The 24,613-nt window shown below is 36.9% G+C and overlaps 1 protein-coding gene across 1 annotated transcript in view; it reads left to right on the forward strand.

The window, feature by feature from the left end:
* Positions 1-2,159: 2,159 nt before the first annotated feature.
* Nckap1 (NCK associated protein 1) overlaps positions 2,160-24,613 on the forward strand; it is a 90,079-nt gene continuing 67,625 nt past the window's right edge. The window contains 2 exon segments of the mRNA XM_048345133.1: positions 2,160-2,409; positions 16,310-16,420. Coding sequence (XP_048201090.1) covers positions 2,302-2,409; positions 16,310-16,420 — 219 coding nt within the window. The 5' untranslated portion in view covers positions 2,160-2,301.

Below are 24,613 nucleotides of genomic sequence, written 5' to 3' on the forward strand. Positions count from 1 at the left end.
TTGCCTGTTTAAATATTAGAATTTTAGAACTGAATTATTTATAATTTTATTTAAAAAGAGCAGAGATTTCCTTCCCCCCCCCCCCCCAACACCCAACATCTTTTCTTACTTGGCTGCCCTAAACTCTCAAGTGATTTCTCCTTTCCAGGTCTGCACTCAGTTTCTCAGGCTTCAGATCCTGGCCTCTTTATTAAAAGAGGTAACACTACGTTCCTAGAATGCCAGCAAACGAGTCAAAGTATCAGGCCTTGAGTTCAAGTCCTGATCACGACTTTACAGAGAAAAGTAATTAAAATGTTAGCCACCACAATGTAATCAGATATATGAAATAATTGTAGATAATCTCTGATGTTTATATTTTTAAGAAAAAGACCATGTAACAAGAATTCAAAGTACTCTAGCTCTAGGCATAGAATTTCAAGCTCAGTATATGATTATGACATTTTATTATTATTTGTTATTAGGAAGTGTTATTTAATACCTCTTAAGTCAAATACATTCAGTCTACTTCCTCTCTCATTGAGACACTAAAAGATTTTCATGAGTGGCTTAGCCGTAGAGTGCTTGCCTAGCATGCACGAAGCCCCGGGGTTTGATTGTTCAGTACCACTTAAATGGGAAAAGCCACAAGTGGCGCCTTGGCTCAAGTGGTAGAGTGCTAGCCTTGAGTAAAAGAAAAAAGCTCAGGGACAGTGCCCAGGCCCCGAGTTAAAGCCCCATGACTGGCAAGAAGAAAAAAAATCATTGCAAGAGTATCGCAGTTTTTAGAAATGTTTTAAAAACTATTATCACAATTGTTTTGTTTTTGTTATCATATTTTATTAATTCAACGATATTGTATTTTTATAACTTTGTTTATTGAAGCTGGCAGGACATTTTGTTGCTGACTTAAATTAATAAATATAAAAGATTAACATAGAGAAAGTAGGTAAAAAATATCAAAGTGGTATACATTCTCTTGCTTGGAACTTTTCAACCTAGTCATCAATCACATTGGTCCTTCATTTATTCACTTTGGGGAGGTGGGAGAGAAGGAGGAAGGGATGGGAGAGAGAGAGGGATGGAGAGAGAGAGAGAAAGAGAGCGAGGGAGAGACAGACAGAGATCTAGACAGAAAGAGAAGCAGAGAGAAAGGGAAGGAGGGAGGTTGGGAGCTAGAGTGTCACTGAGAATTGATCAGGGGAATAAGCGAGATGGGAAAATAAAAGTTTTCAAGGAGTGGGATTTAGGATGGAGGCGCTGAAAAAAACAAACAGAAACATCCTCTTATTCACCGAGTAAGCACGTATTTATTTACTTTTTGCCCACCACATATCAGAGCCTCTTAGTAACTCCTCCGGATGGGTGCTCACGGTTGACAGACTGCAGATTCTGGTTATCTCCGGAACTTGAGCTCCTCCCTCACCCAGCGTCTCGCGGAGGGGGCGTGGGGTGGGCTGGAAGGCCGGGAGGGGCTCGCGGGCTCCGAGCGCGGCATCTGCCGTGTTCCGCCGGGAGCGTCTGTCAGGCCGTGGGAGGATGGAGGGAGGGACCAGCGCTGGGAGCCACCAGCCTACTCTTAGGCGACACTTGCTGACAAACACCCCCTCCTCCAGGGTTTCTTTGGGGGTGGTGTGCAAAGGCTACTTTGGGAAACCTGGAGGAGACAGGTGTGTGGTGTGGTGGGACAAGGAGAAGAAGAAGACACCAGGGGGGGGTCCCCGGTTAGGCCTCAGCTTTTGCCACCGACCCCCGTCCCCCAGGTCTGGCCGAGCAGTCGGCGGTTGTGATGCCCGGCAAGGCAGACGAGGGCCCGCCGACTGCAGTTCCCCGTCCGACCTGGCGGGGGCGCAGGCGCATCTGATCAGGTGACCGCGCGCTGGTCCGGGGCTGCGGGAAGCGGCCTCGTTCTCAGCCGCCGGAGACGCTGCCGCCGCCGCCGCCGCCGCCGCCACACCTAGTGGAGGAGCCGGGGAAGGCCGCTCGGTGGGGGCTGGGGCGAAAGCGCCGGGGGGTGGAGACGGAAGGGCGGCGGGCGGAAGGCGAGAAGGCTGCGGGGCGAAGACTGCTTCTCCAGGGGAGAGAGGGGAAAGGAGTCCCGCGGGGAGGCGTCCGGCGCGGCTTGCTCTGTCACCCGCGCGGGGTTGGGGCCCGCGGGCCATGGGCGCGCTGGCCTGAGGCGAAGGTCGCGGGCGGCGGGGGAGGAGGCCCGGGAGTGGCTGCTGCGGAGGCCGCGGGCCGGGGACTGGGCTCGAGGCGGCCGGCGGCGGCGGCGGCATTGGCACCGGCACTACCGTCAGCGCGACCACCACGGCGACCACCATGTCGCGCTCCGTGCTGCAGCCCAGTCAGCAGAAGCTGGCGGAGAAGCTCACCATCCTCAACGACCGGGGCGTCGGCATGCTCACCCGCCTCTACAACATTAAGAAGGTGCGCACCGGCCGGCGAGGCCGCGGCGGGGCGGGGGCGGGCGTGCCGAGAACCGTGGCCCCACCGGAGGCCAGAGGCCGGGGGGGTGGGGGCGGTGGTGGGTGGCGGGCGGCGCCCGGCGCTGGGAATCTCAGCCTCTTTGCCAGGCCAGGCTCGGGGTCGCCGTGAAGCGCCGCGGCCTAAAGCGGAGTCCAGGGCCCCTCCCCCGGCGCCTCGCGGGCCATCCCGAGGTGGGGAGAAGCCATTTCCCGGCTTTGGCCCCCGGACCGTGTCCGTGGGATGGAGGGTGATGGGTGGGCCTAATTCCGGAGGGGTCAGAAACTTGGGTGCCCCATTGGCGGGGGTTGAATGGGGGCTCTGGCACTGGGCCGGGAGTCTCCCCAGCTCCACCGGCATAATTTTCTTTTTGGTCTGTAAGTGTGGGAATGTGGAGAAGGTAGGATGACCCTCGTATCCCCTCCTCTGTGTTCTAGATTGCTAAACACAAACCCTGTTGAGAGCGTGTTGACGTTTGGGATTATTTCATTTTGAAGGTGGAGAGGAGGGGGAGTGAGGGTGGAACCAATTTTCTTCTTAAATACTTCTAGGCTGTGAGTCACTAGAACAGGAATAACAACCTTCTCTCTTCTCTCCCTACTCCTCCTCGTTTTAATTTTTTTTCTTCAGCCTTATCTGATAGTCCCGAAACACCAGTCCTTAAAGTATAGTCTCAGCACATAACAAAAAACTAAAAATGTTGCCGTTACTGCTGATTTAGAGTGTAGTCTGAAAATCTAAGTAACTAGCTAATAGGACCACTGAAAATTCCCTATTTCCTTACACTAAGGAGCGGAGAAGTGCATAGGAAAACTAGATGTAAAGACAGAAACTAGTATGACACTAACGTACCCTGGGGAAAAGACGTGTAAAGTTCGATAAATTTCAAGGAGTTTAATAGAGAAAAAAATTTTTTTTGGGGGGGGACGGTGGATTTTGTGAGTTCCCAACGTATATCTGTTGCCATGTCATAATTATTTTTCTTGGCCTTTTAATGTATTATGAATGTTACCCTTTAAATGATAGCAATAGGTTGATTGTGAGTTAGGGCTGTTGATTTAAAAAAATTCCTATCAAAGTGTTTGAGTATATAAAATTGATTTACATTTGCAATCTGATTTAAACGTTAGGTGTAGAAAAGTCCATCCTGAATTAATAGTGCTATGTTTGGAAAAGGATTGATATGGTTGTTCACCTGATTGCCAGGATCCACTAACTATAAACTCAGTGCAATAGTTTGACAGGCTATTCAGTTTGTTACAAGCCATGTGTCTGGAGCACAGGATTATTGCAAAAAAGTCTTCTGCATTTCTTGATTATAAATATGTGTAGGTTATGGATTAACTTAATTTTAAATAGTATTACTTACAAGTTGCCCTGTCCTAAACTTTTGGGTGAGATTAGTTACAGAGTGGTTCCTATTTGTTTAAAAAAACAAGCACGTCAAACCTTACTAAAACTTACTAGACCTGTGGTATTGTGGTTAAAGGAAATGGTTATGATGGTTTTCAGAAGAGGAAGTGAGAGTAACATCAAAAGTGATTTGGGTTATTTGGGCAAAATACCTTATTTTAAGCAGTCATTATAACACTTTTATGGTGTGAATATAGTAAGACTTTAATATACTAGTTTCATAGCTAAATTCTAAGCGTTTGAGCTCTGATAATTCCAGTTTACTGCCTTTACTCAAAGCAGTATTTTTATTCACTTCCTGTTTTGAGAAACACCAAGATTTTGTATTTTTAACTACTGAAATTTAAGTTGAATACAGCCATTATCATATCTAATTGTCTAATATTGAGTTATTGAAATACTATATTTCAACACTTGCCCAATATTGATAGTTTCCTGAAAAATGTTTTGCTTACCCAGGTTCTTCTTGAGCAGTATAATATTTTTATAGTACTAGTATTTAGGATTATTACTTGCCACATGAGGCCATGAGGCCATTGATTAGGGCTTGTTGGAATAAATTATATATGTCATTTATGAATATAAACATTTGTAAATATATGTAAACATGTACGTTACTCTTAATTTTTAATATTAATGGCTTTTAGGTAGTTTTTGTGTGTAATTTTGCTTATAAATGCATCAGATAGATTTTTAATCTTTCAGTCTGGGAAATTGTCTGTAAGGCTGTTATAACTTCCCAGCTGGCTAGGGATTGAAGCATTTGTTAAAATATTCTGCCAAAGAAGTAAGGTCTGTTCACCATGTGTTTATAAGGTCCACATTATCTACATTTTTTAGCAATATAAATCACATAAACTTTTCAATCTCAATCTCTTATGGTTCTCAGACTTTCCACCTCATAATACATGATGGCCAGCTAGTTGTTAGATTTTTTATTAATACATATGTGTATTAGATCATTAACCAAACTTGATTTTCTGCTGTTTTGGTTGGAAGTAGCAAATTTGGTTTAGAAGTAACAAATTTCCTCAGATTTTGTGTGTGCGCGCGCGCACACTGCACGCTGCATGTGTGGGGCAATGCCAACCCTGAGCTCTGTCCCTTAGCTTTTTTCCTCAAGGCTAGCCATCCACCACAGAAACCACAACTAGAAACTACAACTACACCTTGGTCTTTTCTTGGTTAATTGGAGATAAAGAGTTTCCTTGATTTTTCTGTCCAGGCTAATTTTGAACCCCGATCCTCAGATCTTAGCCTCCTGAGTAGCTAGATTACAGGCATGGTTTTGGGCACTTACTTGGCTTCAAATACATCTGATACGTCATAGCTGGAAAGTAACTTTACACAGTGGTTTTACTGTTACTGCATTTTTACTATTATCTGTCATATACATGTGTGGAATTTTCCACTTGTGGTGTCATGTAGATGATCAAAAATTTTGGGATTTCAGTATTTTCAGACTTTAGATTTTCAGGTTAGGGAAATACACAGTCTGTATACAGTGGAAATGACTCTTTAGTAAGCAAGTACGAAGAACCATACTTTAGTGAACTAAGTAAGCCATATTACTATAATTAATAAATTTCAACATTTACTTAAGGGTTTCCTATGGTTCCTTGAAAATATTTTTGTAATTGATTTAGTCAAAAGTATTTGAAGCTGGCTGACCAGCCCCAGGCAAAATTACTGAGACCCTATCTCAAACAACAAACTGAGTTTGTAATCCAAGCTCTGCAAGAGCAAGCCTTTTGGTCTGGGCAGAAAATTCCATGAGACTCTTATCTCCAAGAAACTAGTGATATGATGGAAGTAGAAATGTGGCTCAAAATCACTAGACGTGGGTGAAAAGCCAGAGCTCAAAGCTCTGAGGTCAAGCCCCAGTACTAACACTAAAAACAAACCAAAAAGACCTTTAGCAAAAAAGGGCAGGAATTTCCTTAGCAAGTTTGATCTTCTAAGTGTAAATCCTAGCACCACCACAAAACCAAACCAAAACAATAGTAACAACACCCTCTTCTCCATAAAAATGCCAGAGATATGGTGAACACCTGTAATTTCACAGTACCAGAACCCCAGAGACGTTAGGAAAATATTGTTTAGTCAGTTTAGGCTACCCAGTGAGATTGTTTCAAAAAGAGAAAAAAATGGAGACCTAAATATTTACAAGTTGAGAAAATTTTAGGGAGCTTGTAGTATAGTTGAAATTGTAAGAAAATAAAGGGGCTTAATGAAAAATATGTAGTTTATGTTTAAATTTATTTCTTTTTTTTTGGCCAGTCCTGGGCCTTGGACTCAGGGCCTGAGCACTGTCCCTGGCTTCCTTTTGCTCAAGGCTAGCACTCTGCCACTTGAGCCACAGCGCCACTTCTGGCCGTTTTCTGTATATGTGGTGCTGGGGAATCGAACCCAGGGCCTCATGTATATGAGGCAAGCTCTCTTGCCACTAGGCCATATCCCCAGCCCAAAATTTATTTCTTAATTATTAAAAACGTGCCTTCCCTTTCCAAACTTACTAATACTGCTCATTTCCATAGTGATTGTTTAAAAACATTTTGAAGTTATTTTTGTATAGGATGAATAGTTAGTGTGGTCATAGAGTTACGAATACTGGGCCCAAAGTGAGGAGATAAGCATTCCACTTTTCATACTTTCACTTAAAATTCTTTAACCATTCCTGCACTTTTCGTTTGTTTCATTTGTGAAATGGGAAGAGGTAACTGGAAAAGGAACAGGAAAGTCTCTTCACTCTTATGTCATCCTTTTCCCCTCATGAAGTCCTGTGACCCCTGACAGTGTCTGCTCTGCCTGTTTCACAGGGTTGGTTGTGAAGATAAAGGGATGATGATAGTACAGGAAAATGCTTAAGGTCCCTATGAATGTTGGCAAGTGTGTTTGAGTCTGAACAAGTTTTTGGTGCATTTCTTTTAGAGAACATGTAGCCATTTAACAAAACAAACCCCCGAATTCCCAAAGAAAACATTTTGCTGAATTTAAGACATACTCATTTTTGTACTTTACTCTTTTTTATCCTCCCCCTGCCATGCCATCACTAATGTGAGATTTATCTCAGTATCAAAAAGATCTCAGTTAATTCTTTGTAATTTTCCTTTTGTTAAATTATTGTACCAACTCTAAGGCATAGGAAAGAAGGAAAAAGTCTTCTCAACAATGGTGAATGACTCCTACAATGGACTGTTTTACCTTTTTAAAAATTGGATTGGAGAAGTATTTTTCCCTTACCATTTTTTTAAATGCTTTTGGATAAGTTTATTTCTTGAGGGAAAAATTAACCAGGTTAGCAGTGTAATGTTGAAAGTCTTTAGCTATATTTGTTTAAAAATTGGCAAGAAAAGATATTTGTAAAGGGGACCATGAGACTGGCTTTAGTCTTCCCTTCCAGAATTGTTCTTGTCTTTATTTAGGGCATCATTTTCTTGGTTGGTCAATCAGGAGCAGAGAAATTAGGTCAGTTGTTCGAAATTGGATTGCTGCAGTGCTATGCTAATAAGAATTGTTAGTATAAATTTGTTTTTTTTTCATATTGGATTTCATTATTGAGAGAGTTAGACATGTTATGTAAACATCTCTCAGTAAACCTGAATTTTTAATATATAGCCAAGTAAAGATATTAAATGTAAGTGTAATAACATTTAAGTTCTATTATGTTTGCTTGTAGCTGTATTTCAAGGAAGTTTTGAATGTAAGATGAGGCTAATTCTTTTTTTTTGTTTTTATTCAGGTAGGAGGCTGGGACAGTAAAAAATCACTGGTAAATACTGAGGAAAAATGATTATTCCTAATTTTTTGAATGACAGTGATAGATTTTTCCAAATTACATTTTTTGTGGAATTACAAAATAACTTAAGCATGAGAAAATTGATGGTTAAAAGGAAATATATACTATTTAAAACTTGAATATAACAGAAATGTGTGGCTTTAAAAATTCACTGTTCCCTTTTAAAAATAAGTTATAGATATTTCTACCCTTTTCTGTATAAATGCTAACATATGTGCATGCATATTTTATTATATGATGATTAAACTAGATAGATTCTTTACAAAAATAACTTTGGAAAAGCAGCATGGTATAGTTTACACATACATGGAGTTAGGTTTCTTAATCTGTTCTTATATGTTTATGCTTAAGAAAAATTGATGGAATGGACACACTTACCTAGGTATATTCAATATGCTAAAAGTGAGGAGGCCAGGATTAAAATGTGTCTATGTGGGAAATTTCTGTCCTTTTCACCAGTTATGATGAATGAAAATTTAATGCATGTTCTCCCATAATTTTCTAACAATATTAGTATTAAGTAAAATTCCAACAATGCACATTTCTTGTTATTGAACTAAGCAGTTTCATTCCTTCAAGTTCTTAGACCAGTTGTTTAATAAAAATATTATGTATACTGTTAGGCCTAATAAAACTAATAATATCTACCATTTATAATATGCTAAGTGGTTTTTTTTTTGCCAGTCCTGGGCTTGGACTCAGGGCCTGAGCACCGTCCCTGGCTTCTTTTTGCTCAAGGCTAGCACTCTGCCACTTGAACCACAGCGCCACTTCTGGCCGTTTTCTATATATGTGGTGCTGGGGAATCGAACTCAGGGCTTCATGTATGTGAGGCAAGCACTCTTGCCACTAGGCCACATTCCCAGCCCTATGCTAAGTGTTTTAAAATTGTTATTAGTAAAGTGATGTACTGGGGTTCAGGTAATAAGTACATTTCTTTTTGTTGTTGTTGATTGTGAGGCTTGAACTCAGGGCTTGGGCGCTGTCCCTGAGCTCTTTTTGCTTAAGGCAAGTACTCTACCACTTTGAGCTATAGCTCTGCCTCTGGTTTTTGAGTGGTTAATTGGAGGTAAGAGTCTCACAGGGACTTTTCTGCCCAGGCTGTCTTTGAACTGTGACCTTCATCTCTCAACCTCCTGAGTACCTAGGATTACAGGCATGAGCCACTGTTGCCTGGCTTTAGATACTTAATAAGTATTCAATTTTTCCTCCTTAAGTCAAGCTCATAACCTTTGGGAGCCATTTCTTAATTCTTCCCTTTTTTAGATAATATAATTGGATATATATTTGAATTTATTACAGAAAATTTATTTGTATTTAAGATGAATATTCTATAGTAATCCTCAAACATCTACATTTTTGTGTGTGTGTTGATGTTTAAGCTTAAGGCCATGTGTCCTTACTTGGCTCTTTTGCTCATGATTGGTACTTTTCTACTTGAACCATGCCTTCAGTCCAGCATTTTGCTAGCTAGTTGTAGATAAGAGTCTAGCATGTTTTTGCTTGGACTGGCTTCACACCACAATCTTCATATCTCAGCTTCTTGAGCATCTAGGATTACAAATGTGAGCTACAGGCATATCTGGCTAGAACTACTTCTTAATAGCGAAAGTGGAAAAGTATATAATACCTTTGAAAGACTATAATATCATTCTATAAACTGAGGATTTCCTGTATGTTACAGACTAAGATGTTTAAGGGCAATAATGACATAGACAGCTTCTTTCAATTGAATGGTAACTAGTTACTCCTACTTGAGTCATTCAGGATATTTTTCTTGGTGGGGAGGCTCTGTAGCTCAGGCTGGCCTTGACCTTATTACTCTCTTGCCTCTCTAGCTAAAATAACTAAAATTTTAACACAGGATTTTGGAGCATGTGATAAATTAAATATTTTCTTGGTGTACAGTTTTCCTAAAACTTGTACTTAGGGAACAATAGCCATAATTTGTATATCTTTAGATTTATTATTTATTATGGATTGAAGGCATGGCTCAAGTAGTAGAGCAGCAGCCTTGAGAAGATCTCGTTTGTTTTAATCAGGAGATGTAGTTGTTAATAAAATTAATTTGAAAACATTTCCAGTGACTTCAGTATGCTTTCCTATTAAGCCTCTTAATTGAAAGTATTACAGAATGTTGTTTTTCTCTTCACCTACCCAAGTTCAAGGGGAAATACTACTTAAAAGACATGTTGGCCAATGATAAACAAGAAAAAAAAATGGGAAATTAAGCACTGATACTAGAATTCAGGGTTTATTTTGATTTGATATGTTTCATAGTCTCACAAATAGTGTCATTACTTTGACACTGAGATTTTTGTTGATTCCTTTCAGTTATTTAATATCATTTTATTCTTTAGTGTTTACGCAAAGGAAAGTGCTTTACTGCTGTGTTGAATTACAACTTAAATAAGACTGATCAAACTGGAGGAAAGTTGAGAGTAGCAAAGTATGGAAGGAATGAGCATGTCTATGTATTTTTTTTAAAGCATGTATTTACACACACACTTTTCTAGTGTTTGGGAATTAAATACACATTTGTATTTGGGTCCTGTTTATTAGTTGAAAAGCCTTGAACAAATCAATTTCTCTGAAGTTCCCTCCATCTCTGTTGATAGTGTAGATGATTTCTAAAACATAGATGTTTGCACACTGGAGTTGCCCAATAAATGTTTTTATTCTTGAGAAATGTTCTTGTGTCTGGTTGTTTTCTTGATCATTGCTTAATATGTTAGTGATAGATGAAGGAAGTTTTTTTAAATCTATATTTGACTTTTTTTTAGCATCACTGTTTTGGCATTATGGTTAGTTTTTGTTAATGTATGTAGAATGAACTGTGGAATGTTAAGACATACATGGTATGTGATTTTATTTGTAACTACGACTCACAGGATTTGGCAGAAATGCCTTTTTAAAATTACATTTTAAAATCGTATCAAGTACATCTTATGTTTTCTAGTCAAAGACATTTCCTTTGTGACCTAAATAAAGTATGTTGTTTTCTGAAATGTCTTTGTCCTTTATTCTTGTTAATCACATTAGGTTTGTGTTTTGCATGAAAATATACTTAGAGATATTGGATTCCCAATTAATTTTGAAATTGGGAACTCCTGTTAGAGAGCTACATATCTTGAAAAGTTTCATATTACAAGAAAAATAACTAGAGTTTACTAAATGATTATTTGCTAGGCATTGAAAGAATACTTTGTGTGTACCATAGTTTGCTTTTTAAAAAATGGTCTTTGAAGTAGGCAGTAATAGTGTCCTCACTTTCTTAAGTAGGTAACTGAGGCAAAGAAGCTAATAAACAGCTTGCTAAGTTATATGCTGTGAACTTGGCCCAAGGGATAGATGGGTCTTTCTTTTTTTCTCTTCAGAAATAGTGGGGATTAAACTCAGGATCTTGTGCATGCTAGGCAAACACTTTACTACTGAGTTACCACCTTAGCCTGGCAAGATAGTGAAGTATTTTCTATAATACTGTGATTTTTTTTCAGCCACTATAGTCTTGAACCTATTTAGTTATTCATTTAATTTATTGCCACGATGATGTACATGGGTTACAGTTGTACAGATGTACGTGGGTTACAGTTACATACTTAAGGTAGTAAGTACATTTCTTGTCAAACTTGTTTGTCCCTTCCTCATTTTCTCCCACTATCCCTTCCCCTAACCCCACTTCATCATTTTTTTTTACCTTCCCAATGATGGACATCGTCTTTCTAATCTGCCAAGTTTATGAACTGTACAAACATTAACAATAAGTTTTGAACTTTTTGAATTTATAATTAGAATATTTATTGATAATATTTATGTAGAATAAAGTTCCAAGTTATGAGAACTAGAGATTTCCAGCAATAAATTCATTTTAGATTTTCTGGAATTTTAAGCATAGTATTTTATGCATTATGAACATTAGTGAGCTAAGTAAAGCAAAATATTAGATTTTTTTTGTAATTTTATGGCTCACATATTTCCTCTTATGTAGTGAAATGTGCCCTTTTATTCAGTCCTATGAATGAAAAATAGTTGGTAGAAGTATAAAACTATTGAAAGTCAAAATTAAAATTTTTTTTCTCTCAGCTGTGGTGCGTGGGGGATTGAATCCCATGTCATATGCATGCTAAACAAGCATTCTACACTGAGCTACCTTCCCAACCCTTTAAATGTGGTTTTTGTATTATAGTCGCCTTTTTTTTTTTTTTTGAGAGCAGGAAACGGATAGAAGGGCTCCAAGTTATTAATTCAGTCAGCAGTTTGTTAATTGTTTTGATTTAGTTTTGTGTTAAGCCTTTGAAATGTATTAGTAATGAAGTATGGTAGTATATATAGTTTCCTAAAATTGGGTACTTCAGGATGATAATTTTAATAGTGAAGAATTAATTTTAGATAATGCAGCTGTAAACACAATACTTTGTTTCAGGTTTGCTAACAACATGCTCTGCTAAAAATTTTTTGAATTGTTATCTTACGATTTCTTTGTCCTTGTATGAAATTTTTTTGTTAGGGTGGGCAAAATTAGTCTTTATAATGAGACTCCTGATTAGTTGGAATTTTGTTCTATTACTGTGGTTGTAGTATAAAACTTTCTTGACTGAATTGCAGTTGCACAATTGCAAACTTAGAATTACTGTTATTATAATGACAGTTACAAAGTTATAAGTACAAACACTATATTGAGATTGTTGTACACCAATACAGTTGTATTTCTATTTATAACTCTAATATTTCTATTTATATGACTAATATAAACATCATAAATCTATTGTATACTAAGACTCACTATTTAGAAGATCTTTGCCAGAACATATTTTACCTGGTTATAACTTTAAACTGGATTATAGTTTTATTTTCTGTTCTTTTTTTTTTTTGCCAGTCCTGGGGCTTGGACTGGGCAGCCTGAGCACTGTCCCTGCCTTTTTGCTCAAGGCTAACACTGCACCACTTCTGGCTTTTTCTGTATATGTGGTATTGAGGAATCGAACCCAGGGCTTCATCTATACCAGGCAAGGCAAGCACTCTGCCATATTCCCAGCCCCTATTTTCTGTTCTTACACTTTTTTTTTTCTTGAAGATTCCTCATATTCATTCAGTGTCTTTCCCCCCTCCCCCAGTACTGAGGTGTGAACTCAGGGTCTTGTGCTCTCACTTTTTTCCCCCCTGCTCACAGCTGGTGCTCTATCACTTAAGGCACACCTCCAGTTCCTGCTTTTGATTTATGAATTGGAGTTAAGAGTCTGCTGTTTTTGTTTGCCTCCCCTGGTTTTGAATAACAGTCCTTAGATCTCAGCCTCCTCCTGAGTAGCTAGGGAGAGGCTTGAGCAGCTGATGCCTGATTTAAGCATCTTTTTATTGAGTAAAAGTTTAAGAAAATTAATTTGAGAAAACGTAAAATGGGTACCCTTAGTTCTGTATTTGTGTGTGTGTGTGTGTGTGTGTGTGTGTGTGAATTGGGAATTGAGCTCAAAGCCTGGTCACTGACCCTAAATTTTTTCACTTAAGGCTGATACTCTACCACTTGAGCCATAGCTCCACTTCTGAGAAATTTGGTGACTAATTGAATGTAAGAGTCTCAGACTTTTTTGCTTGGGCTAGCTTTGATTATCAGATGTCAGACTCCTAAGTAGCTAGGATTACATGTGTGAACCCTAGGTTCCTGGCCATTGGCAAATTTTGATTGCTCATAGTATACTATATACTCTCATAAATTCTATTCATGTATGCTCTTTTCATGCACCTAAAACTTTTTATTGTATAGTTTATACTTACATTCTTCAGTTTATTGTTAGCAACACTGAGACAGAAGGTAAAAGCATTTATTTATGGTAACATAATTATTGTGTGACAGAGCCAGGATTTCAACATGGCTATACTATAATAAAACTCATATTCTTAGGACTGGCAGTGGTACAGTATGCTTTTGGCATGTATGAAGTCCTGGTTTCAGTCCTCAGCACTAGAATAACAAAACAAAGCCAAACAAATCTTAATGTTTTTAACAAAAGGCTAAATTCTATCTATAAGTAAAACCAATGCTAAATGGGGAAATAATACATTGCAAAGGAGAATCAATAATCACATAAGGAAATTACTAAGTTTGCTTACTTCCATGTATTATGAAGAGGACTGTTATTACTATGATAACTATCCAAATTAGCCTTTTCATTATTGTAACTGTCATTAACAAAGCTGTAGTATTTGAGCACTTAAGTGCCAGTCATGTTGCTAAATGTTTTTGCCTGGATTTATCTACCCTCTTCAGATTCTTATATTGAGGTAAGTACTGATTCCCACCCCAATTTAAAGATGAAGAAGCTGAGGCTATGAGATATTGTATAGTATTTTCAGGATCCTTTGTCTAGTTTTATTTCAAACTCTGGTTTTAGCCTTTCTGCCATAACTTTCTCATAATATGTTTAAGACCCAATAAACAATGTGGAAAAAGGTAAATCAATTCCGAAAGGGATTATCTATAGCTACTTTTCCATTGAAGTGCAGTTTCATTCTTTTTGAGCTATTTACACATACTAATGTATACTCACACTCAACACTTTATTTTAGTGGATTAAATTCTTACTCATTAAAATTTGTGACCATGGAATATGGGTATAACAGTCTATTATCTCTTCATTGTTTGATATGGATGCTATTAAAATGGATAGCTGAATTTTTAAATAATTAGGATAAAGTACATAGGAAAAGAGAACAATTTGGAATAATTTTAGGGTTTTGTACTATCTCAGTAATGTTTATGAAACTTGATTTTCATTATACCAGTTAAGTACGGAAATGCTAATGTGTAGCTGTTTCTTTTGGGGCAGATTGTTATGTGTAGTTTTTACTTTGTTATATAATTATGAGGAAGATGATGCAGTGGAATCATAGTTATCAGGAGACAGTATTCTAAAGAAATGATAGTCTGAGGAAAAGTTAGATTATATGTTAATATTATGTTCAGATTAAATTTATTTAGTAGCTTTGTATCTGTCTTGTTAAAAATAAAAATGATTAGGTTATAATGATTTTATCTAGTTGTGTTTGAGAAATAAGATTTTTTTTTTTTTACTGAATTCCTATTTTCACATCTAAAATACAGGGATGCTTGCATTCATTGACTTTTTTATACTTTGGCTTGGAAGGAAGCTAGATTATACTTGATATATAGTTAAATTTGAGTTGAAGTGCAAAATTCACCCAATAACAATTTATTTTTATTCTTGGCTACCGTTTGTTTTTAAGGTATGTAAAATTTCACTGCTGATTTTGCTCCCATTTTTATAGATGCATGTAGTCTTTATTTTTCCTTCTTCCTATTATTATTTTAAATTGATTAAGAAAAGACCACCAAGATACTGACATGGGTTGTACACTTACACAGTATATTTCAATATATATGAATAGTATAAGCTATGAATCTATGAAACTAAGAATCTATTGTATACTGAGTAGCTATTTAGAATACCTTTAGAATGTAGCAACATACAGTTCTAATCTTGTTTTGTTATTCATAGTCTGCAGTGCATAAGTTTTCTACTGAGAAGTATGTCCTAGTTTGACAATCATTGTTGACACGTAATTTTCTCTCTTTTTATTACAATGCTTCCCCAGCAAGGACAAGTTTGGAAGGTTTGCAAAGCTTTTCACCTTCCCTCTGCCCGCTTGCCCGCTTTCAGATCAGTTTCATGTTTCATAACTTCTCTTTCTGTAATTCACAACATAGCCATAGTAAATAATTTTAAAAATTATAACTTTATTTCCTCACACATGGCAGACAAATTATTTTTCAAAGGACACGTCCTTAAAAATATAATAAAAAGAATCAGGAATGGTACAATTTTAGTAATTTCTTAAGATGCATCTCATTTAGCAAGCAGTTAATTAAATGTCACAGAATGAAACAGTAACACATTCAAGAGTCTGTGTTACTTTAGGAAAACTTCCAGTATTTTTTACTTTTGTATAATGTTTTATATTTCTCTACCTAGAATACTGCACTGCTGATGTGGTCAGATGTAAACATTTTCATTTGTTCTGTGCTTATGAGATGGAGAACAGGTTTAGGTTTCATTGTAGTGCTGCTGGTATGATGGAAAACATTGTGGTAACCTAAAGAATAGGGAACGCACCTAAGCAATATAAAGACATTTTTTTTTTTAGCTTTCAGTTCTTTTGAACTAGGGCCAATATTAAAATATTTAAAGTGAAAACATTTTGGAAAAGACATTTAAATAAGTTTATCACACTTAGAAAGCAACATGTCCATTAGGTTACTTAATAGTTAATTTTTTAATACTTTGTTAGATTCAGATGAATACAATTCTACCTCAAACCAAGAATTTTTTTCTTTTTCTTTTTCTCTTTTTTGTTATTGTTTTGTTTTGTTTTTTAGGTTTGAGCTTTTCCCTTCACTGCTGTTCTGCGCTAACTGCTTTGGAACTTTCCATGCATTTTTTTTTTCAGTAGAAGAACATCTCTGTACTGTCTCCCATTGCATATTTCAGCTGTGACAATCCTTGCACTTGCCTATTCATTTTATCACCTGCTCACCAAAAACAATAAATATCTTTCTAATTTCTGATTGCAGATCTTCTATTCTTTGATTTTAGTAGGAGGATGCATTTCACTCTTGTTTTTGTTACTGTTGTTTTTTAGGCATGTGGAGATCCCAAAGCCAAACCATCCTACCTTATTGACAAAAACCTGGAATCTGCTGTGAAATTCATAGTCAGAAAATTCCCTGCCGTAGAAACCCGCAACAACAATGTAAGTTTTCTCAACTTTCCTGTTGATTAGGCATCTGTTAGGAAAGCAATGGTTAGTCTGTAATGCTTGTAGTATTTATCTAATGTATACCGATTATATATATTGCTTAAGGACTTTTGAAGACATGCTTGTCATTAAGAATGTAAGATTTAAATTTCTCTTGCATTATTTCCTTTCAAAGTACAATAAGAATAATGAAATGATATAGATACATAGATAGTATCCCGAATGCTTACTTTGCTCTATAAGTCATAAACTTGGCCTTTTTGTGGAATTAGTAAATGACTTCCTAGAGCCATTTTTGTTGTTGGTGGTGGTTGTTGGGCCTGAACTCAGGGCCTGGGTGCTGTCCCTGAGCTCTTTCACTCAAGGCTAGCACTCTACCACATTGAACCACAGCACTACTGGTTTTCTGGTGGTTAAATGGAGACGAGAGTCTTAAGGACTTTTGCTCCCAGGCTGGCTTCAAACTGAGATCCTCAGATCTCAGTCTCCTGAGTGGCTAGGATTACAGGCATGGGCCACTAGCTTCTGGCTCATAGAGCTTTTATTGCTGTGCTTATTTGCTGGGTTCAGTTTTGAACAACTATATCTGCTTCTCCAGTATTTTCATAACTTGCAAGATATTTCTAAAAAGCAAATAATACAATAAGATTTTGGTGTTAGATTACTTATTGTTCCTGTAGTACTTTTCTTTTCCTCTTTCTTTTTTCTTGTTTTTGGTTCAAGACAGACCATTTTGCTCATTGTCTAGCATTCTAGCAACTGAGTCCCATCTGCTGGTCCCCTCCCCCCATTACTTTTCATGTGGAGCTTTTCCTTAGTATATTGAAGTATAGTTGCATTTACCATCTTATTGGTTTGTGCACAGAATTTTGTTTCTTCTTTATAGTAACTTTTTTGAATTTTTAGAAAATGAGAGTTTTACTTTATACCATACCATTTTAATATGTTTGTTGTGTTGGAATTTTAACTGCATATCTTCTTTTTCTCTTTCTTTTATATTCTAGTGTTAAAATCCTTGCTATTTCTTTTACTTTTTGTGCAAATGTAGTCTGGAAATCTCTCATGATTTTGATGTTTTTGAAAATCTGTTTAAGACATATATTGTCATCTTTTCATTTTCTCATATTGTGTGTGGTCCTTGAATATTAGTATTTACCTCGTTGTTACTACTTTTACTTAAAACCATTTTGATGTAGAAGGAAAGCCAGTCCAATAAAAATAAGTAAAGTTCTTTAAGTTTATAAGTTTCAAGCTTTTGGACTCAGAGAGTGGCTAGATTTATATTCTGCTACAAATATTGATTATGTTTTAGATAATGACTATCACTTATGACCCAGGAATGGCCTTTGAATAATAATCCTCATACTTAATGCTTCCCTCGTCACAGCTGTGATTATAGGCATGAACCGCCAGATAATGCCACCATACTTGTTTATTGAAATGAAGTCTTGTTAAAACTTTTGCCAGGGATGGCTTGGAACGGCAGTCATTCTGATCTTTGCCTTCTGAGTAGCTGAGATAAAAAGATTATATTTTTACATTTTATTAAAAATTATTATTATTTTATGCTGGTCCTGGGTCTTGAACTCAGGATCTAGGTAGGTGCTCTTCCTGAGCTTCTTTTGCTCAAGGCTAGTGATCTATTACTTGAGCCACAGATGCACTTTTGGCTTTTTTAGTTTAGTGGAGTTGAGAATTTCATAGACTTTCTTGCCTGGACTAGCTTTGAACTGCAATTCTCAAATCTCAGCCTCCTGAGCAGGTAGGATTATAGGCCTAGGCTACCTGCATCCAGCCAAAATTATGTTGTAAAATTGGTGTATTAAGATATCATAATCTTTCATTTCTTTTTTTTTTTGCCAGTCCTGGGCTTGAACTCAGGGCCTGAGCACTGTCCCTGGCTTCTTTTTGCTCAAGGCCAGCACTCTGCCACTTGAGCCATAGTGCCACTTCTGGCCATTTTCTATATATGTGGTGCTGGGGAATCGAACCCAGGGCTTCATGTATACAAGGTAAGCACTCTTGCCGCTAGGCCACATTCCCAGCCCCTAATCTTTCATTTCTGATTAGAAAATAAGTAATTCAAAGTACATAATTCTTTTTCTTTTTTTTGACCAGTCTAGGGGCTTGCGCTTAGGACCTGGGCTCTGTCCCTGAGCCTCTGAAGACTGGCACTCTACCACTTGAGCCACAATACCACTTATAGCTTTTGCATGCTAGGCAAGTACTCTACCACTAAGCCACTTTCCCAGCCCCAAAGTACATATTTCCTTTTTTTTTTTTTTTTTTTTTTCCAGTCCTGGGGCTTGAACTCAAAGCCTGAGCACTGTCCCCTGGCCTCTTTTTTACTCAAGGCTAGCACTCTGCCACTTGAGCCACAGCGCCACTTCTGGCTATTTTTTATATATGTAGTGCTGAGGAATTGAACCCAGGGCTTCATGTATATTAGGCAAGCACTCTTGCCATTAGGCCATATTCCCAGCCCACAGTACATATTTCTTTAACGTACAATTGTTATATAGACAATTCTTTTTAGTTAGCTATTGACGTTAGCTGGGTAATTTTTTTGAGAGATTATGTACTTGGAGAGATTTTTATGAAACTATCATTAATTCATTGATTATTACTAACTCGTTGTGTAAAGGGGTTACAATTCCATAAGTCAGGTTATGAGCACAATGCTTCTTGCTCAGTGTCATCTCTTCCTTCTCCATTTTTTCCCCTCTCCTCCCTATCAAATTAACAAAGTTTATTAAGTCTCTCATATTAATTCAGTATGTATTACTGTGTACTCATAAAATCTTTCATAAATTAAAAAGTTTTCAGATTTAATGTATGTTGATTTATTATTTTTTCTAACAACATAAATTTACTCAACAACATAAGATCCAACATTGTGATGTTTTATTTGTAAGTTTTAATGTAGATAGTTCCTTATTATGAGATCTTCCTTAGAAAATTACCAAGAGTTAATTAAATATATATTTACTGTTTAATAATAGTATGCTGTTTTTGTTAAAGCTATCAACAGTCTTTACTGTTCTTGATGGACTTAGGAAAAAGTACTATGGCAGTAATGCTTTTGCTCTTTATTTTTTTTTTATAGTTTTCTCTTTTCAACTTTTGAAGTACGGAATTTTAAAAATAGCTTTATTGAGATGTAATCATGTATACTATAAGTATATAATGCACTTTAATACACTTTTCAAATATACTATTTACTGGTTTTTAGTTTAGTCACAGATTATAACTCTTGGTATCTAATTCAAATACCATACAATTTACCTATATTAGGTATATTATTTAATGGTGTTTAGTACATTTGATACCCAGGCAAATTTAGAACATTTATATTGTCCCTACAAAGAATGTCAGTGTCCATTAACATTCACTCCAGATTTCCTGGAATGCAAGCATACTAGCACTAAGTAAACGAATGTATTTTCTGTCTCTATATCTATTTGGTTTTGATTGGCATTTGGTCATAGCATAGTGTTTTCAAGGTTCATCCAACTTGTAGCATGTATAAATACTTCATACCTTTTTTACTACTAAATGATATTCTGTTATATGCCACATTTTGTTCATCATCCATGATTTGATGGATGTTTGGGTTGTTTTCTTTATTAGGAGTAATGATGCTTTGAATTTGTATAAAAACTCCTTAATGCATACATATTTCAGTTTGATTGGCATATGTATAACTAGATGTAAAATTGCTGGGTTATGTGGTTATTTTGTGTTGAATCTATAAAATTGGCTGTATAATGTTGTTGGATATTGTAACTACTTGCAGAGTTTACTCTCATTATTTGCAAAACCTGAGCTTATCATACAGCTTTTACAGCTATTTCATATAATGCTATACTTTTTTTTTTTTAACTTGCTAAAGTACTATATGCTGGGCGTTCTTGTGACTTTGATTTGTTTTGGGGCCTATGAAAATATTGGTAAGAGTCTCCTGGCTAGCTTGATTAAAAAATGGAACTGTTCAGTTTTATTAATTTTTTAAGTCCATAAAGTAAGTTCTTGAAATATAATACTTGGGATTGACAAAAGGTTGCAAATTACTGTCTTATTCAAGTGGTATTGTTATTACCTTCTTTGATATGGACCACTCATTTTATCTCAGTTATCAAGCCTAGCAGCATTTCTGCTTTGATTCATGTCTTATGGGTACTACTTGTCCTCAGTTTCAGAAAGGGTACTCATATGAAGAAATTGTTTTGGTAAAGATTCATCAAAAGGGCTGTGGCTGTGGCTTAGTGATAGAGTGCTTTCTTATCATGTATAAGCCCTGGGTATAATTCCTCAGTACCACATAAACTGAAAAAGTCAGAAGTGGCGCTGTGGCTCAAGTGGTAGAGTGCTAACCCTGAGCAAAAGAAGCTCTGAGACAGTGCCCAGGCCCTGAGTTCAAGCCCCAGGACTGGCCAAAAAAGAAAAATTCATCAAAATGTTTTTATGACGTTTTTAAAATAGGCTCTTATGAAAAGACAATCCTACACAGCCAAAATATTGTTTTTCTTTGCTTCTTCAGTAAGTAACTGCCTTTACCTCCCTACTTTTCAATTCTATGAAAAGCATGAGCATGTAACCAGCCAGCCTTCATCAAGAAGGCACTGCTAACAATCATAAATGATGTATCTTCCGCAGTAATGATACTAGACTTCAGTGAGTAATTTTTCCTGTTTACCAGGTCTTTGGTGACCATTGGTCCGTTTTTATATATTCAGTTCTGAATTTAGGGAAAACTTGGTACCAAGGAATGGGGGGGGGGTGTCCCCACATTGTGATGTTCACTTAATAAATGCTCATATGTTTAAAAGCAGGCTGATGAAATAAAATTTGAAATGACACACTACTTTCATAAGTATAGCAGCCTCTTATTTTATATATAATCTATGTTAGGCTAAGTGTTTTTACTAGATTTTTTTAGTAGATTTCTTTATTTAATTTTAGTTTAAACACAGTTTTTGTTAATTGAGAGATGATCTAATTTATGATATTTCATCTTCTGTTTTCTGGGAAGTATAGCTGTGAAATGGGTTTTATTTTCATGTTTCTTACATACAGCTTGTACTCTACCACTTGAACCATGCCTTCAGCCCAAATTGGGGAATAGATTCTAAAGGCCCATCTGGTTTGATTAAAAAGGACACTTAACTCCTATCCTCTTCTAGCTAGTCTTACAGAAGATGAATTTTGGAGTCTGAATTTGGAGTTCTGATCTTCACACTTACTAAGTGAATAATTTTGAGCAGTTGTTTATTATCTTGAGGTATAATTGTGCTTATGTCTGAAATGAAAATGTCAGTACTGAAGAACAGTACCTTCTAAATTATTTTTTGCAATGTATGTGACAAACTGCTCTTGAAGAATGGAAACTGTTACTTGTATTACTTTCTGAACTTTTTGTCAACTTCACAACCAGTGATGGGTTATTTTTGAATGATCCTCATACACTGTGCCAGCACTATATATGTAAGAAAACATTTATTTGTATGGCTTCAGTCAAGTTATATACTATCTTCTCTGTTTTGAATTTCATTTACCCTTTGCACAGATCCTCAAGGTTAACAACAGACATTGTCTATAACATTAAACATTGTTATTTATTTGTTTCTATTTGTGTTTCCTCCTTTGTGCCATCATCATTTACTTGTTTGCTTCAACTAGAACTTTTAGGTCCTACTTTGACTTTTATAAAACATTGAGCCAATCATTTAGGGCATGTCAGTTTATGACTAACAGTAGCTCATGCATTTATCACCTTAAGGTGTACATTGTGTGCCAGGATAATTCAGACTTTGTGAAAAACACTATTTTTCAGTGGTACCCTGTTATCTGTCTGTGTGGATCATGCATTCATTTTTGAATCCTTGTTAACTAGAAGGAAGTAGACCTACAAATAAGACTGGTTTAAAAGGAATTCTCTCATAGTATAATGAGGGAGTTGTGACAGTGTACTTCTTTATGAGTAAATATGTCTTTATACTGAGAGACTCTAATAGGACCCTGAAGAAACATTCGGGATGTATGTATTTATGTGTCTTATGTATATATGTGGTTTGAACTCTGAGCCTTATGCATGCTAGCTCGGCAAGTGCTTTACCGCTTGAGCCACTCTCCCAGACCTTGGTGTTAAACTTGGGTTGCCAACATTTGAAGAATTTTAATGAGAATTAATTTATGTGTCAGTAGTCTTTTCAAAAGACTAGGGGCAATAAAAGCTAAAGGTTCTTAGCTTGAAAGAATGTCAAGATTTTACCATGATGAGAAAGCAAGAAGAATAAGTTTGGGTGGTTAAAATGGAACTAGTACTTAAAAGCTCAATATTATATGTGTTAGATTTGAAAGATGGACTAGAAATCTGAGTGGAAATATTGACTATATTAATCTAGAGCTCAGGCTAGAGTTAATCTGAGAGCCAAATTTAATACTTATTGTGAGTTTTAAGAGATATGAGTAGACATATAGCAATCTTTGAGGAAAGTGGGAGAGTGAATTAGCAATGAAAATGAAGTAGTAACTAGGGGCTGGTGGTTTATAATCATAGCTACTCAGGCTGAGATGTGTGGGTCACGGTTCAAAGCTGGCCAAGGCAGAGAAGTCAGTGACACTGTTATTTCCAATTAACCAGCAAAAATCTGGAATTGAAGGTGTGGCTCAAGTGGTGGTGCTCTAGCTTTGAGTGAAAAAGCTAAGCAAGAACAAAAGACCCAAGTGGAAGTCTTAGTATGGAGAGTGAGGGAGAGAGGAAAGAAGGGAGGAGAGAAGGTATTTTGCAACTAAGCTTTGGTCACATATAATCAGATTGAGATGAAGTTATCATGGGTATATACTTTCTCCTACTGTAGGTTTTATAGTTCTAACAGGACAAAAAGACAAGAAGTGATTAAAATAATGATTATTTAAAGTTATGATAGATAAGAAAGGAATTAAGATAGGTGATCAGTGACAGAAAAAAAGATTGTAGAGTGAATACTTAAGAGGTATCTCAGGTTCAAAGAAGTAGTGGAAATAGAATAAGATTTCAAGTGGGTCTTATTCTCCCACTACTCAAGAGTTCACTACTAGACAATACCTTACCATGTCTCCAAGCCCCCCACCTCAAACAACAAACAGATTCTAAGAAGACCCTAGAGAAGCTAAGGTAGCTTGAAGACAAAGTTTATTCCTGTTTTCAAGCTTACCACTCAAGGAAACAATGTTAGCTGCAATTCTTTGTCAACATGGTGTGTGTATGTGTGTGTGTGTGCAGAAAAATCTATAAGTGGCTTCTCACTTTTAGGCCCATCTTTATCTTCCTCATGTTAAGTGTATAATCTTTTTGTTGGTGGTGGTGGTGATGGTACTGGGGTTTAAACTCAGAACCTGAAACACTCTATCACGTGAATGATACAGCCTTAAGTGTATAGTTCTGAGATATTCAGTACATTTGCAGTATTCTACAGCCATCACTGCCATCCCCAAGACTTTTTTCATGTTCTTACTAAAGGTATATTTTTATCCTAATTTTTTTTTTTTTTTTTGGCCAGTCCTGGGCCTTGGACTCCGGGCCTGAGCACTGTCCCTGGCTTCTTCCCGCTCAAGGCTAGCACTCTGCCACTTGAGCCACAGCGCCGCTTCTGGCCGTTTTCTGTATATGTGGTACTGGGGAATCGAACCTAGAGCCTCATGTATCCGAGGCAGGCACTCTTGCCACTAGGCTATATCCCCAGCCCTTATCCTAATTTTTTAGGTATAGAAGCAAACTAGAGTAATATAGCATTCTAATACAAGTCTACCAGATTTCACACATAAATATTTCTTTAATACTTTTCAATATTTAGGTTGCCGTACAACAAGACAAAAGTAGGGTAGGGACAAGCAATGCGAAGGCTTTCATTTAAGAATACACCGGTAGTGTCATTGACCAGACACAAAGATTCTTCTCTAATGCAAAGCCTTTATGACTTTTTCCAAGTTTATATTGCTAATCATTTGTTTAAATCCTCAAAAATGAATGAGTTCTAAAAAGAACTGGAAGGAAAAAAATAAATATAAAACTAAAGGTATGCCCATACCTCTTAGAAATGAGCTTTATTATGCCTTCTATTAAGAGTTGTAGTCCATAGAAGGCAGTGACATTTATAAAGCTAGGGATTAAACTCAATAGGACTTAACAGCTTCTTAGTATGCTCT

Source organism: Perognathus longimembris, chromosome 4 (genome assembly GCF_023159225.1).
Source record: "Perognathus longimembris pacificus isolate PPM17 chromosome 4, ASM2315922v1, whole genome shotgun sequence".
Taxonomy (NCBI): domain Eukaryota; kingdom Metazoa; phylum Chordata; class Mammalia; order Rodentia; family Heteromyidae; genus Perognathus; species Perognathus longimembris.